Source organism: Macrobrachium rosenbergii, chromosome 4 (genome assembly GCF_040412425.1).
Source record: "Macrobrachium rosenbergii isolate ZJJX-2024 chromosome 4, ASM4041242v1, whole genome shotgun sequence".
Lineage (NCBI taxonomy): Eukaryota > Metazoa > Arthropoda > Malacostraca > Decapoda > Palaemonidae > Macrobrachium > Macrobrachium rosenbergii.
Window position 1 is genome coordinate 4467032 of NC_089744.1, and position 17969 is coordinate 4485000.

General features: G+C 40.6%; 1 protein-coding gene across 6 annotated transcripts in view; it reads right to left on the reverse strand.

Annotated features, from left to right (window-relative positions):
• Nucleotides 1–1536: 1536 nt before the first annotated feature.
• Nucleotides 1537–17969, reverse strand: part of aop (anterior open) — an 89990-nt gene continuing 73557 nt past the window's right edge. For 2 of the 6 annotated variants that reach the window (XM_067089409.1, XM_067089389.1), the window contains exons 2-4: nucleotides 5334–5522; nucleotides 4051–4158; nucleotides 1537–3836 (exon numbers count right to left, since the gene is read on the reverse strand). In XM_067089409.1, coding sequence (XP_066945510.1) covers nucleotides 2608–3836; nucleotides 4051–4158; nucleotides 5334–5496 — 1500 coding nt within the window. In that variant the 5' untranslated portion in view covers nucleotides 5497–5522 and the 3' untranslated portion in view covers nucleotides 1537–2607. The other 4 variants (XM_067089378.1, XM_067089419.1, XM_067089399.1 and 1 more) reach the window with 4 other exon arrangements.

The following is a 17969-nucleotide window of genomic DNA, read 5'->3' on the forward strand; positions in this document are numbered from 1 at the left end:
TGAACAGCAGCACCATTATATGCAGTAAATGTGCCTCGCTGTCGAACTTCTCAGTTCCAGGGGTCCTTCATTCCTCACACCGTTAGACCGTGGAACAGTCTCCCTGAGGATGTCGTACAACTGGAACTTCAAAAGTTCAGGCGAAGATGCAATGCATTACTGCCCTAGTGCAATTCTCCTTGCATTTTTATCATTTGCTTACATTCTTATTTATTGATTAACTCGTTCATTTATTTTTCTTTTTTAATAAGTGAGATTTCTTTCTGTGTTTCCCTTTACCTCTTCTACTTCTTTCTAATGAACATCATATTCTCTGGAAGCTTGAATTTCAAGTCAATGGCCCCTTTGGTGGGCTTGTTGCTTATGCATGGGGCTCATCTTCTGGATAATAATGCAGGGAAGTGCCTGTAGTTTCTGTGCAACTGTTTCTCTCCTGATAGTTGGCCAAACTAATTTCCATGTAAGTTTTTACTATTTTAAAGAGTAGTTAGCGTAGGTAGGAAATTAATTTTTCCCCTTAATGGTCCGCTTGTGAAACCTAATTATCTTTTTGAGGACGTTGCTTTTTACAACGCAGGAAGGTCGTCAAATTGAGAAGGTGAAGGATCCTATCACGGCATTTGGGGGGGTCAAGGGGCTAGGTGCTATATTTGATTATTTAAGGTTTTCACTTTTGAGGTACTGCTTATGTTCGTATTAGCGAAATTTGTCTAAAATTTTCGAAGCATTTTGAAATTCTGGCTTAATAAAAACAAAATAAATCCAATAATAATTTTTTTTAGTTTCCAGGAAAATATGTATCTAAATAATGGGCGTTATGGGTAACATTTTACATTGAATTTTGAGAACTTTAACCACAATGAGAGATGGCAACAGAAATACTCGAATCTTGCCTCAACGGTTATGTTTGTGCCTTTTATCTCCCAGTTCCTCACAAGTTTTAGTCGTTGTTTCATATCGCTAAATACCAGATACTGAAAGATAAGCAATTATAATGTTCATTTGGTAGCAATAGACTAAAAGTGAATTGAAGCCTGTCCCTTTTAGCGTTTATAAAAACTTTTTTTTTTGGGGGGAGGGATTGTGGAAAGCAAGAAATAAATGGCTGCAACTCTCAAATATATTTCTCATAAGGTAATTTCTCAGATTCTTGCACACTACGTGCTTTTGACACTGATTAAAACTAAAACCTACATATCATCACTAGCTAGGGAGGTTCAAATCACCCGAGACGTCCAAGAGCGTCGTTTAAGGATCAGTTTGCTATGAAAACTTACGGCAGCTTATAAGGCCTTTCCATGGAATGAGTGATGAATCTGTATAATTGAATTTTAGTGATATACTGTATTTTATATCGTCTCTGAAAATTTTTCATAAAAGTCCATTTCTTTCATTAACGTCTTGGACAATTATACCGATTTCTGCAACATTCAAAGAATTTCTGAGAAGACTGTGAAGTTGTGAATGCTAACGTATTACTTCAGAGCCTAAGTTTAAAATGATTGCATACCCCATAAGGACGAAAGAGACGTAATATGTACAAAACAAGTTTATTTTATAAATACAACTTTATACAGTTATAATATATATCTATATGCATATGGTGTAGTTAAGAAAATGTGAGGTGTACAATTTGTAATCTTGGTTTCTAAAACATAAAAATGATAAAAGTGATCAATGGTTTGAAAGACAAAAATCACATAAAACATGAAGTCTACATATATCTCCAGGAAACGTGACTGGTGGGGACGAGGGAGCTTCAAGTGGTATTTGGCAACTCTACTTCCCAGCGGTGGCCCAAGACCTTCACAAATATTCCCAGGGAGAATAAGGATGAAAGTTAAGGCCCATCTACCCATACACACACACACACTTGCTTGAATGACCAAGCCTACGATGAGTTCGGAATGATGTTATATCACAACAACTACGAGAGAAGGCGACACTATGTAAAACACTGTAACGTCATATATGCCAAGGACTGTACAGCCAAGAAACTCCCAGGCCCAAGGAAACCAAGACCACGCCAGGCAGATGCCAAGGAGGAACCAGTGTTACTAGTCTGACACGAATTCTTAAAGTAAATAACTTTGTACATATGGAGAATTAAATGGCAGTTAGACTGAGTTCTAGCCTGAAGTCGGAGTAAAAAAAATAACAAAAAAGAAAAATTAAAAGGGAGTGTACATTATTTATCACAGTGAGCCACAGTGAAGGTGGTAGGCAGATGAACGAGGCATCCCACTGGACACATATGTCACTGCCAACCTGAGCAAGGCACGGAGCCGGTGGCCAGCGACCCTTTCCCTGGTGTAGATATTCACCCTCATGGGATTCCATGGCATTACAGCTTACCATGACAAGGCCAAGCTCCAACAATGCCCTTGGGTGATGCACTGTAGCACCACCCTCACAGCCACCACCGCCCATTACCACCACTGCCAAAACCACCGTCACAGCAGAATTGGCAAGAGGAGGGCACGGGCCGAGAGCAGCAGACCTGACCCTACACTTTATGGCAATGATGTCCATTATATGGTTGCTTTGGATTAGGTTAGGTCAGGTTGGGCTATTCAAGTAATACCACAAGTATTATAGTACTAATGGCTACTCGTAACTGTGCTCTAGGTACTCTTCAGTTTTGATACTGACAGAGAGACTGTGTGGCTCCCGCTTTAGATTCTGGGGTTGAGTGTCCATGGGGGCAGGTGGTTGGCTATGGTACTGGTGATGGATGGAAGACATGGATAGGTCTGTAGGTCCCTCTTCTTCTTCCATAGGTGCTGGCTGTACTGCTGATGGTGCATCCTTGTTGCGTGGAGACTGTGGAGGTGCTGTACGTAACATACTAATATTCTTAATGCTTTTGAGTTCTGAAGGATTTCTAAGGAACTGATAACAGTGGCGTTCACCCTGTACTTTACGGAGGATGTTTACTCTGTAATAATATCGAAGGGCTCTGGACATTTTGTCATAATTCATACTTAAGTGGTTCTTCTGTATGCCCCATAACCGAGCTAAACCTGGAGGATCTACAATTTTGAATACTCCAGTCTCCCTGTTCTTCCATGCAATATAGCGCGAATATCGTTGTTGTGGGTCATTTAGTAACTGCTGTAAGAAATCCCAGAGAAGGCGCCCATTAGTTCCAGTTTCTACAGGTTCTTCACTTGGTCCTGTGGGTCCTTGCTGTGGCTGGGGCTGTGATTGCGACTGGTGTTGATGCTGATGCTGTTGATGTTGGAGATTTTCTTGATGGGAAGAAGCACTCTGAGCTGCAGCTGCAGCAGCAGCGGCTGCTGCTGCGGCAGCTCGCTGGTAGTCACTAAGGTGTTTTAGGGAAGCTAAAGCATGAGCAGGGAATGATGAAACAGCAGCTGTGCTGCTTGGTGGGAGAGGGGACCGCTGAGGAGAGGAAGAGTCTCTGGTAGAGTCCTCTGAATCAGACTGACTTCCAGAGTGTGCTGATCCAGTGGAGGCAGCCGAGGAGTGATGGTAAGCTGCTGTAGATGTGGAGGAGGTGGATGAGGCTGTATCAGGGTGACGAGGAGATCCTCCACTCTGTTCAGAAGGTGCTGGGCTGAGTGTGACAGATCCGCCCTGATGTAAGAAGTGACTGAAGTTTGTGTGCATTTCTGGGTTCATGATGGGCCATGGCTGTCCTGGACCTGAAGTGAGAGGTGATGGAGAAAGGAGAGGGTGATGGGGAGTGATGGGTGACTGGGGAACCTGAGGAGCATCCCGGAGGAGGAACTGTAGTGTGTTATGCAAGATGTCCCCTGCACCTGGAGCACGGTCAGCCAGATCAGACTTATTCAACATACAAAGGGCTTTTCCTGGAAAAAAAAATAAGGCAACTGAGTACATTTCAACTTACACCATAGGATGTATGCGTAATACTATCAGTGAAGGATATTTAAGGTATTTAGTCAACTGGGGAATCACAGCGTTAATTTAAAAGAATTCCTCTGGCAGATCATAATAGTTAACTGGAGTAAAGTTATGTCACTATAATCCTAAAAATTCATAAGCTGGAAACTCGTTACTTACCATTCATACAAAATTTTGAGAGATCAATGGAAGGCAATTCGAACTCGCGTTCGAACCACCTCAGGAAAGCAGACACATCCTCACGGGACCACATTCGAGGGTCCGCAGCTGTTGATAAAGAGAAAAATTCACTTAGAGTTTAAGAATGATCTATTTTGATAATGTATATACATCTATGTATTCATGTGTTCACATGACCAAATATTTAAAAATCATAAACATTATATATATATATATATATATATATATATATAATATATATATATATATATATATATATATATATATATATATATATATATATATATATATATATATATATATATATATGTGTGTGTGTGTGTGTGTGTGTGTGTGTTTAATTATACCTCACTAACTTTTAATCAATATTTAAATTATACACATTACAATTGGCACTAAAATATGAAGTTATCACTAGTGGCTCTATGTTTCGGTTAACCTTTTTCCGGAAAGCAACAAACTGAGATCTAATAACAAGGACGCTACTGAAAGATAACTGTGTCAAGGAGTTGAAATCACCGAAGGACTGGCTTTAGGAAATTCATCCGAGGAACGGACATCACAACAAAAAGATGAACACACTCACCACTACAACCAAAGTAATTCAACATCGCTGATGCTCAAGTCCTCCAATGTTTTTCGAACAACTGTAATCCCACCAAAATGTTTTAACTAAAAGTCCAAGTAATCACTGAATGGGGGAATGATTACACAGTAAGTCACAAGGGAAGGGCCATACAACAAAGGCAAAAGGGCCCAAAGCACTGCTCAGTTTCCCTATGTCACTGGTAAGATGCACTCATTTTCCAAGTCCACGCCAACACAATACACCACAATGAAGTAGAAAAAAAAAAACAAGTTAAATTCACTATTGTAAACAATGTTCCTGTATATCCAAGCCACCAGTGAGCACTGCCAAATCACTGTGACTGCCACTGGCTAAAAAGGCGTTATCGAAATTCCATCCACAACTCGAAGAGTCAAGGAGCAGAATGAGAGGGAGATGTGTCACCGACGACTGCCACGTAGCATCTACCTCAGCCCGCACTTTGCACTTGCTCATAAACCACCAAAAGCTCCTCATTAGACCCAGCAGGAAATGTCGACCTTTAGTCTCCGCCCCCAACCCCCCTTTTCACGATAAATGCCCTTTGCGTGCCACCCCTGAGACATTACAGACCCGACAGTCACAATGCAATGACGTGAAACTTTAAAAGACTAAACAGGATGGGGAGAGTTCATAAGCTCTCATTTATACTTACCAAGGTGTGTTGGCATCTGATTCTTGACATCAAGCATGGGAGAGGACGGTGAGGCGGACTGTGGCAGAGACAGTGGATACCGCCATAACAAATCCGGACTGAAAGGCAGCGCCATTCCCACCCGGTTTATTTCTGGAGTCAGGTTCAGCGGTGGCACCTTCATACTCTACAGAAAACGGAGCCTGTCACCTGTAAAAGAAAAATGTTCGTTAAAATATGAACAGATCACATATAACTGTAAGACAAGACTGTGCATACAAGAAAATTCGCCAGAAAAGCATTCACACGTGTCTCATCAGGATCTTCAATAGGCCCCCCTAAAAGGTACATTAAAAGAAAACACTTCCAAAGAAAATGTACGGAAGTTTAGGGGTCTCTACAGAATATGGAAATTTGCTGGTGCGAGAGACAATTACTCGTCATCACTGTCCAAAACAATACTTTAAATAATGAATGATTCTATTTGGACTGCAATATAATAATACAAACAATTATGAGATATCAGTTACATTTGGACGATAGTAATAAAGCAAGGATCCAATCTCAACACTGCTATCTATATATGGGAAAAAGAACTTTAAACATCCGACTTCAAATTGGGAGAGCAAATTTACACTGCTAATGACTTTTAACTTGCCGACACGGAAGGGGAATTAGAAGACTTTCTTACCAAGGTAACTCATGGTCACCGCTTAAAGTTACGGACACTGGCAAAAATAAATAAAATTAATAAATCATTAAACACAACCATTCGAAGATCTACTGAAAAGTACAAACGGACTCCTTAACCAATATCTTATTTTGTCATAGGAAGTCGTTAACACACTGCTCAGAAGGCGATAAGGCACACAAAGCAAACTTTAAGTAATACCGGATGTCAGGACGATTGTTGCAAGGTCTTCAAGACGATACACGGAAAGACAAAGACAAAGACTCACGACTGAATTTTCACATGACAACATATACACACAGGTCTGTACGAAGGGCTTTGTATTTGTGCAGAACTGAATCTACTGCAATTGCCTACGGACGCAAAATGTACATTTTACCTTCGATTCAATGGAGGGGTGAAAGTTGTGTGTATGATTGATATTTAATCAAATTAGATCATGATTCTCATTCTGGTTCTCGTTCCGCAAAGCGAGATGAGAAACCAAATGACTCACATCCGGGTACCTAAGATTAAAAATGGCTAAGGTGGCGGGAAACCTTCAAAATCTGGCTTATCAAGGGAGGCAGGAAGGATGGGATGAAAGGAGAACTTGCAGGAGACGTGGGACGCTATTTTGTTGGCGTTTCCTTTAACAAATGTCAAGAAAAAGCTTGGTTATCGAGGTTATATATATATATATATATATATATATATATATATATATATATATATATATATATATATATATATATTGAGCAATACTCATAACATTCGCATAAAACTCAATAAGAAAAACACAAACGAAACTCAAGAACCTTACACGTGGGAGAGAGAGAGAGAGAGAGAGAGAGAGAGAGAGAGGTGGACAGGCGATGTTAAGAAGGGCGAGTAGAAGAGGAGAATAGGATGCCTAGCGGGAGGATGTGGAGGAGGGGGAGGATGTCGATGGCTGAACAAAGAGTGCTTCCTGTCTCTCTCTCTCTCTCTCTCTCTCTACAGTCTTCATACCAAAAGGATATTAAGTGCCAGTAGTAGTACGCAGTCGTTACAAGGGGGAACTAAACCACCTAACTAAACACATTGAAAAGGAGAGAGAGAGAGAGAGAGAGAGAGAGAGAGAGAGAGAGAGAGAGATGAGTGAGTCTTGAAATGCACTTGTGAAAACATCCCAATCCTGTTGTGAAAACGTCTCTTGCAGACTCGACGCTTTCCTGGTCGCAAAACTCTCTCCCGACGTTTTTCTTTTTCGCTCTTACTGTGTAGCCAGGAAGGGCACAAAATCCCGAGTCTAAAACCATTTACAGGTCAAGAATCAAAAGACTCGAAATCTACGATCCACCACAATTTTGAAATATCAAATTCCCTATGCACAGAAGGAAGGTTATTTCAGCCTGTGTTGTAAGTCGAATCTCTTCCAACATAGTAAGGCATGGTTTCAAAATGTCTATAATGAACATTTAAGGAAAAAAAAAAAAAAACAAAAACGATCTCCTTGGCGTGACGCAAGGCAATACTACCATCACCCCCGTTACAGCCAAAGCTCCCCCTCCCTTTCCTCCCCCTTACCACCACAGCCCCCTACCCTTTTCTTCTTCGTCAGCTAAAGCCCCAGGCCCGGATGGCGACCCCACAAACATCCCAGACCCCATCTTTTCTTCCTTCTCTCCCACAGCAGAGATGAAACTCATGGGATGAGAAGCGGGGGTAGGGGGTGGGAGCAAGGGACATCTTACTCCCTTTTCCCTATGTAACTCGGGAGAAAGGTTTATGCATGTGCATTGAGCGACGAAGGAACTAAAACACCAACTGCATAGTATCTTCTTTTCCAAGAGTTAACGTCAAAATTCTTGAATAACCTTCACCAGAAACCTAAGATTTTTTCAGAAAGCAACGGTGAGCAATTAAGGTGTGTCTCGTTAGCGCACACCTGAAGCTCGTAGAAATGCGTTAAACAAGAACGAAATTAAAAAGGAAAAAGCGAATGGGTGAGGTCAACTTACTCATTATCGCCTTGGACTGTTCAGTTTGCCCAGAAAAACATGCGAATACCCCGCCTACCCCGAAGCCATGGATCAATAAGGGCGTCTTTCATAGTAAATAACCGGGGATTCTACGGCATTCTGACCCTTAGCGGCACATCTCACCTGGGGCCAAGGTGTAGGTATGTAAGAGTATAATGACGTACATCCGGTCTCGCTCTCTCTCACTCGACCAATCTCAATCTCATCTCCTGCCACCTGAACACAAAGCTCCATCCTTAGGGATGCCACGCTGCCTTATTTCCACCCTTACGGCTCCTGTCCTCAAGAACGAAAGTTCACTCGCCGAACGTATTTGTTAGAAGCCCCTGGGGTTCTCGCCCAATACCCCGAAGATGACAAGTAAGGTGGGGCATATGCCCCAAGTTTCTTACCTGGCGATTTTCGCCCTAATGCCTGCGCACTGGAGGGGAGGCAATGCCTCTCCTTTACGAACAGCACCTGTGTCCCTTCCCAGCGTCAAAGGAAGGGTGGAAAAGGCTTGAAGGAAGAGGGTGCACCGCAGGGCATGAAGAGAGGGGGTCAGGTGAGGAAGAATAAGCCAGGAGGGGTGGAGGGAGTCGTACAGGTATGGGATTCGGTCGGGGAAGGGGTCTTTGGCGGACAGGTGAACAGGGTGTGGGAAAATTTGGGAGTGGACCAAACCTCAGTAGACCTGCTCGTTGTCGCCTTCGGTAGGCAGCCACGATAGGAGGCATGGGGGAGGGGATAAGGGTACCGAGAAATTACATAACAATTACTGTAATAGCAGCGTTACAAGTAACATCTTACCAAACTCTGGCAACGACAAGAAAAATAACATAAACCCCTGAAAGTTTAATAATATATCAGAGCTTACTGCAACATTGCAAGCTCGTGTGATTTGGAGACCCCAACGATTAAATTTTTTTCACAGTTAGTCGAAAGGAAAAGAAATATATATACATACATATATTCCCGACAGTGCACACGTCAAAGGACAATAATTACTTGGGCAAAGGCTGCAGCCAAAATTTCATTTTGGGACTTTCACATGAACGACAAAAATCTTAAAACAGCGGTTGGTTTAATCTATTTACTAATGGAACATAAACATAGCAATACAGGACAGAGAATCTACAGCACAGCATTCTTAAAAGAAAAAGAGAGAGAGAGAGAGAGAGAGAGAGAGAGAGAGAGAGAGAGAGAGAGAGAGAAACATGATCTTCCCGCTGACCCGCACGGTACGTAGGCCACATCCGGGGCTCTGTTTCATCCCGACCACTTGTTGAGGAAGAAGAGCAGTGTGTTGTTTGACAAGAGGAACCTACGCTAACTCTAAGACTACGAGTCTGCCGATGGATCCCAGTACTTATGAAATGCATATAAATAGTATATATCATGGAGGATCCGAGTCCTGTCAAGAACTATGCCATAAACGGCGAGACAGAAATACGAAAGGGAACAGGGCATATAGCCACCTTGAGATCAGAATAACCAGGAATACACTTTTTTCGAAATAAACCGAAATATGAATTGATGGAAACGCGAGTAACTTTCAAGGGTTACAATCCTCACGTTCAGTGGGAATATTATTATGCTGGAGAAAGGTACTTCTAGAAAAAGAAACGATGGTGCAAAACACAACTGTAATAGAATACGAGAGAGAGAGAGAGAGAGAGAGAGAGAGAGAGAGAGAGAGAGAGAGAGAGAGAGAGAGAGAGAGAGAGAGAGTTAAAAAGCCTCCGAGTGAATACTAACAAAAAGGAAAACTGCTGGAGTGGATGAGGGAGTAGGAGTAGGGTCAAAGGAAGAAGGACTTGAAGGGGGACCAGGATTGGTCGGGCAGGAGTAGAGGGGTGAGGACCAACAGGAGTGGGGGTTTGGGAGAGGAGTGGGTAGGAGGGTGTCTGAGCTGTTGAAAAGGGTCTCTGTTGTAATCTACAACTTGTTGGTTGAGGGGACGCCGAGAGGGGAAGGGAAAGGGAAGTAAGATGAGTTGTTTGAGGGGAGGTCTAGGGGGTGAGAGGAGGGAATAATGGATGTCTGGGTAAAAAGGGGCATAATGGAAAAGCGACAGACAAGAGAGAAAGGTACAAGTTTTTATTATATAGAATTGGATAAAAATACGGCCAAATGTAATATAAGTGAACGAATAAAGGACTTGCGATCGCCGTTCACCTGCAATGCGTGGATGCTGATGATCTGAGAGAGAGAGAGAGAGAGAGAGAGAGAGAGAGAGAGAGAGAGAGAGAGAGAGAGAGAGAGAGCATCGGTTGAGGGGAGAGTAATAAAGGACCTTTTTGGGAGGTGGACTAACCCCTCACACTCCTGACAAGGGTCGAACTTATAAGGGGAAAGAGAGTAACCGTTGAGGAGGGGAAGTCATTAGTCCTATTAGCAAAAAAAGCAAAAGAAAAAATCAATGAAATAACGTGGTAAAATTACTTTTTAAAAAATATTTTGAAATAAAGTTAGCTATATTGCTTCTTAATATACTAATAATGACAACAGCAATTCTAAGCCTTGAAAATCAACAAGTAGTCCCATTACATTTTTAACACCAACAAAACGTCATCACAATACGCAATAATTTCTCGTATCGGAATTCGTAAATGAATTAGCTTACAAAAGATAACGACAAATCGCTATTCTCTTTCCTAATGGCGAACTCATAAAATAGATTAATGTCCAGTAGCAATTCCACCAACGCTCCAAGAATGATTTCCGCCTCACGATCTGTCCTTGGGTGAGCATAAACAACAGCCACGAAGCGATATTAAGATGACACCAGGAAATGACACCATGCGCGCATACGGTTGTATTTCGGGAAATCTTGGTTCTTTCTTTAGCGTTTACGATTTATGTTTATTAAAACATGCGAAGCACACCAGTAGCGGAAGGTCAAGACGGCTAAATGTGTTTCGTACACATACATGATACGAAACGCCTATGAAACCTAAAGAATTGACAGCGTCATCGCAAAAGCAATTTTGCAAAATAAAGTATATTGGCCTAACATTCCCAAACCTGTATAAACCAGAAATAAGGAATGCAGACTTACGAATCATGTATATCAGCACCAACTACAAACAAAAGGTGGTAATTCAATAAACGCACTCAGTACTTGGATTACATTAATGCTCAACGTCTATGACATTGCAGTACTGGCAGTAGTTCTCATAGTGAAAAGAGAGAAAAAAAAAAAAATAATGGCTGACAAGCAGCTATGCATGGCGATAAATAACCGTAGATTTGACCACTTCAATTTACCAACTAAACGGAAATGTTTTGGGGGAACCCGACCACGTCATCCTGTATACTGATATCCGGATAGAGCTATTGCACAACGGCCAAAGTTCTTTTCCCAGCATAGAGATTTCAGGAACAACCACAGCTTACATGATGGATAAATTACATACTCTTAAGAGATTGAAGCTATTGGTAATGCCATAACTTGTACTTAGATGTTTAAATACGGAAGACTTGTCATTACAACCCAAAAATCTTAAAACTGTATAGTAAAATCACAAATTAAGGGGATAATAACAATGACAATAATACAATAACTTGGAAGACATTGTTCTATTGAAACTCTTCATAAAAACTTGAATAATTTTTGCTGGAATCGAAATACGAAATACAAGATAAATTTGCAAATGCCGAAAAAAAAAACAGAGTCGGGTAATGAGTCAAAGCACACTTTGTGAAAGACGTCTCTATTGTGCAGTAAAGTTTTAAGTCTTAACCATAGCCATGAACCAAGCTGACAATGACATACAATAACAAACTTAATGAAAACCATTTATTTTCCAACGCAGTTCACTTAACAAGAACCTACCCAGTAGTAACAAACTCAAAGCCCACGTGGGTCGAAACACGGAGGGCAACGGACATTGATTGATCAGCTTTTGAGTCATTTGCTTACAACGCGAGTCAGTAACTTGTCAACTGCACAGACAGTATCTTTTCGACGAATTGCCTCAACGAAAACTTAAACTAATGCCTGGGTATCAAAAAGATCGTCTTATAAGGCAGACGTAGACCTAATCTAAGGGAACCGAAGTCGAATCGCTAACGGAACTTCATTCCCGGGTAATGGGAATTCCTTCATTTGTGATAAGAGATATTATAAACAGTGCCTTATCTCTGGCCAGACAGGAAATACCAATGCCACTCTCACTTAAGTGGTAAACAACATAACGAGGCGTGATCACCGCTGTCGAGAAATGCTCCCTTTTATAAGGTGATTGCCGGGAGGGGAAGGGGCTTGTTGCACGCTTTGCATGACGTTCAAGAGTACTTCACAGAAACTGACATTGTACAAGTCGAATAACAATGTTTTTCCTACGCTACAACTTTTTGTGTACAAATAAAAAAAATAAGAATACTTATTAATTTTTCGTTATTAGATCAATGCATAAGAGATATAGTAAAAAAAAATCTTGTTGAAATACAGACAACATAAACACAAACACCAAAATAACTTTAATCCATAATTCGAGACTCTTCTAACTTCAGTCATGAATCCTTGTGTAAAATCCCAAATGCACTTTTGCTTCTGTCACTGTTCACTGGTGCCAAACAATACCACATTTAACACATTTATGAGTACTGCATCTTCAGAAAGTTTGAGCAGTGCTTCGCTGTTCAAGAATGAAATACACTTGTCATGTTTCGCACTGCACAGTCTTCGACGAAGTTCCCAAAATGAAAATATCCATGAAAAATGAGGACAAAATCTTGATGATGGGTACTAGGAATGTTTCCGCACAAACTACACATATCTAAATACACATCATTCAACATCCCCCCTGAAATAAGAAAACAAGTAAACTACAACCACCACAATCAGAGGTTACAAACAGACACCTGTTCGCACCACTCCGGAAACGCACCTCTTGAGAGCGGTTGAAAAGGCTGCCTGTAGCTATGAGGGTACAACGCAGACTGAGGCTCAAGAGATCTTGTGGGCCGACTCAACCTTCCAGTGGGGAGGGGGGGAAGAGGGAAGGGGGAAAGAGGATGAATCAACTTGCCGTAAGCACCCAACGGCTTCAACTTGCGCGCTTTATTTCGATACTTGTTTAACGTCAAAATACGGCCCTTTTCTTTCCACTTTCTGGAAATGTAGAGAATAGAGCGTTTGTCGCATTTGGATACATATATGCGCTCTGCAAACTGTGAAATCACACTTTTCCGGTTTCTTACCGCCGCCTCTTGATGCTGCCAAATGTGATAATGTCATTAATCACTTCCTTATAGATAAATCCTGTTTGTATGACGGCCATGTGACCGGTGGCTAAGCGTGAATTTTCACGAGAGAGTGCATGAATTTTCCACAGTTCTCTTCTATTTAGACATTTTCTCTTTTAGTTAATAAATAAAACGTCTGGAGATTAAAGAGATACACAAGATGAGGCTCTTCCGCCCACTGTTGGATGCTGTACGACGCTTTAACTATACACTAACGTCGCATCGCTGCCAGGCGTAGGAAAACACTTCCAGGTTGCAAGTATGAATAAAGGGTTTTCATTTCAGGAGTTATCAAACAAAGACTAAGACTGCGCTTCTCTCCCCGACGACAATACGGTTTACCATAAGCTTTATTACAACTCTGTGCTATGCAGTGATGTCCTTAATCATTGCTACCGTCAGGATGTAAATTTTTACTGAATGAAAATGAGACTATTTTACTACATCATCATTATTTATACAGTATGTAAGACACTCGGGAAATAGCGAAATGAACACAAGTAATAACGTTGACGAGGAAGTGTCGGGATATGGCCGTCACTCGTGTTCTTGGGGGGAATTTACTTGGTGCCTTTTTACGCCTTGTTTTTCTTCGGGACGTGATATTTCGAATGTAAGGATACAATGGATCCTGGGTGTAACTATTTCATTGTATCTTCGTTTCTTGTTTGAGATTTTTTCTTTCTTTTTTTTGGTCATATGTAAATAACATGTTCAATCTGGAAATTGATGAAACTTGGCCTATTAGTTCTACTATTACATTTTTACACGATAGACAAACGCAAGTTTTTCCTCTGTCCGTTCGATGATCAATTTTTGTTGAGCATCATGGTCAGTCCAGGACCGGTCCGGTGAACAGAGGTTAGTCTGTCAACAACGTTTTCCGGGTATAAGGAGGTCCCTTTTAAGCTACTTACGTATCTCTCTCTCTCTCTCTCTCTCTCTCTCTCTCTCTCTCTCTCTCTGCGCGCCCGCGTTTCTTACACCTATCACACAATGAAAGGTGAAAAGTGAAGTTAAATGTAACCACATCTAAGTAACTGGAATAGGTGGTGTTTTTAGTAATGATGTTTCGTGACGTCACAGGTAAAACGCACGTCGTAAGTCGCTGTTCTCAACTAAGTAGACCCGTGTTCGCTTCCGGGACGAGGAAAGAACGGTATGGACGAGCTTCCTTGGCAAAGAAGCATGTCTCTGCTGGCTCAAACGTTGAATTAGGTACCTGGTCATCAGCTGACAGCTGTGGGTCACTGCAGGGTGGAGAGGAGCAAACTTAGAATAGACATAGGTGGTGAGTAGCCGATATAATATAAACCATCATATAATTAATTATAAAAAGAGTGCATTACCAAAGCATTATCACAAACGCAGGGTTCATCAGTTAAAATGCTGTCTTAGGGTTTTCCCCAAAACATTTATTTCAGCAGCTACCGATCATTCAGGACCTTTCATCTTTTTACCGCTAGAATGTGTATAATATAATTGACGTACCTTCGGTGAAGAGCAAAAATGTTATTGTGGACTAAGGTGCAGAGATCCCTGAACGTGTTGTAGACTCTCTCGGGAACATTACTGATACAGACTAGAATTGCTGAATCTTTTCTCCAGGAAGCATGGCCGTTGCAAAGTAGGACAAATTCATGGGTTGCTAACTGAGAATGTTGTATAGCCAAATCCATAATACGGACACAGCAACGTACAGCATAAATTGGCGATGGAAACTTATGATAACGCTACAGTTTTCCTATGGCTCTGCGGTCAGGGTAACACTTGTACCCGGTCCGCTACATTCGCAGTGATAATGGTGTACGATTTCCTTGTACATCATTTATGAATTCTTTCAACTTCATTTCTTTTTTTTGTTTTTGTTTTACATTCCTTTTTCCTGTCCCTTCAAATCTTTTTTTCAAGTTGATGCCCTAATAACCCATCCTCAATACTTATTATAGTAAACACTGTTAACACTCAAATGATCCTTTCGGTCACATTAACAGGTTGCTGGTCAGGTGAAAAATATTTTCGTTAACATTTGCAATTTCATTTAGTGGACTACCATTTTTTTTTTTTTGCAATTTCATTCGCTGTATTATCATTTTCCGTTTGTGTTTTTATTTTCTATTTTACTCGGTGGATTCGTCGTTCTGGGCTGGTTTGCGCTGGCGTTAACCGAGTGAGATGTGAAATTTGACGAGAAATTATTGCTTAAAATATGCTTACCAGACTGTTGTATATCGATAGACGTCTTGTAAGGGGTGCATTACACAGGGTTATGTCTCCTGAACCCTCATTTGACCCTGACGGAGATGCGGCAGGTTAACTGAGAGTCATTCTTCCCAGGGATGAATAAAAAAAAAAAAATATATATATATATATACACACATATATATATATATATATATATATATATATATATATATATATATATATATATATATATATATATATAAATAAGGGAGGAAGTAAATAAGGAACTTTATTTCAGTGTCATTAACTGCAAATAACACACTAAGTGTTTGCGAATAAAAATATTTGATGATGGTAGGATGAGTGTAAATGAAAACCAGGAGGATTGAGCAATGAATGGCGGAAGATTGGAAAGAGTAGCTGATCAGTATCGAGCGCGAGAGGTGAGTCACAGGATTGGCGAAGCAAGGAGGATAGCAGGATTTGCGCAAAGGATTGTCTGCGGAATGGATGGAACAGTTTTTGAACCAACTCTCCTTCATGGAAGGGAAGTGTTGACGTTGGAACGCTATGAACGAAACGCTGAAGGTGTGTGGAAATTTCTTTTTGGTTTCCCTGCTCTCTCTCTCTCTCTCTCTCATTTGGAAGTCACACTATCTCCTCATATTTCACCATAACATCTCATACTCGGTCTCTGTTGTGAATAAACGCGCGGATCGCAGTACGGAGGGCGCGATATTTCACGCACGCATAGGCAGATGCTTTCACGCGCAGCTGGTGCTTTTAAATGCTTTCGGTTTTCTAATCAAGGAAAAGTTTCTATTCAGTCGATAAGTGAAGGTTTCTCTCCCCATCACCTCAGCATTTTTGTCGTTCACTATCACTCTCCAGCCGACTCTTGCTTTCTCTCACCCAGGCAAGGTTTGGATAAGCCCTATCTATCTGTCTGTCTATCTCTCTACCAGGGAAAATAGTATCGACGACATATGAACAGGTTTATAGCTATGAACCTCTTGGGATTTAGCCTGGTACAAGTTCATGGCCTTTTGTCTCTTTACCTTTATAATACATACATACATACATACATACATATACGAGTATATATATATATATATATATATATATATATATATATATATATATATATATATATATATATATATATATATATATCTAACAATCAAGGTAACTAGAGAGCAGCCAGCAGAAGACTCCAATCTGAAGAGAAACAAACAAACAAATGAAAAAATAATGGTGAGTTAAATCATGACAAATATATTTCAGCAGTGAAAACATTTATAAAAATCTCGCAATCAGATGAGTTTCGATTCTCCTTGAATCGAGCAGGTTCTGGAGAATCTCGTAGAATATATATATATATATATATATATATATATATATATATATATATATATATATATATATATATATATATATATTTACGTTGAAATCACCAACGAAAACGTTAGATTTGCGATTGCGCATATACATTATGTACTATAGCTTTTTTGAATGAACCCAACAGACTTTAACTTAAAACAAACTTATATAATTATAATCTTGTCAGGTAACCACATATCCTTTTTTTTTCACTCGAACTCTTGTCCCCCGTCGGAACTGGTTTTTTGTTGACAAAAACAGATACTTCCTAGACTGGTGACAGCGTCTGTTTATGAATTTGAAAGCAGGTTCGATAAAAGACAAACTGGCGTTGGTTAATTTTACTATTCTTGCTTTGAAACTGGAATAAGACACCGTACGGTAGCCAAAATTACTCTTTAATGCCTTAACATGCTGAGTTTTCAATAAAAGCCCATTTAATAATTTCTATAGTAAGTACTTTATTAATCACATACACACAACCTGGTGATATTTATTATACGCTTTTGGCTCCCTTATTTTAAAGAAATTTGACAAGAAAGTAAATTTCACCCTGGAATTTTCTCCTGAAATCATCCGTATTTTCAGACGATTTTTCATTCACACAGCATTTAGAGTCTTGTGATCTTTCATCTGATTTGATCTGATCAAATTCATGTGATCTGATCTTTCCGTCTTTATTCAACAACTCAGGGTAGTCGAGTCGTGATGCTTCTTTGATACTTAAAAGAAACTGCATGACGTTTAAGATTAAAAAAAAAAAGTCTATATAGATAAAAGTTTGATAGCGGAGAGAGAGAGAGAGAGAGAGAGAGAGAGAGAGAGAGAGAGAGAGAGAGAGAGAGAGTGCGCGGACCAAAGACTTTCTCATTCAAACTCGCTATACCGCATGTGAGAAGACGCCCTCTCCCAAGCACTGAAGGCACACAACCTAGATCTGTTTACGCAGAAACACGCGCCACTTTGATCAAAACAAATGAAACGCATCAAGATGGGCTACGTTTAGGAAAATGGGGAAAATGACACTAAATGACGCGAGGTTCAATCATCTACTTCATTCGGGGAATGGATGGGGGTGGGTTAGAGGTGGGGATGGGGTATCGCTGCGCGAGAAGAAAAGCGCAAAGCGCAAGTACGCCTCGCTGTTCATGAGGGATAATTACAGAT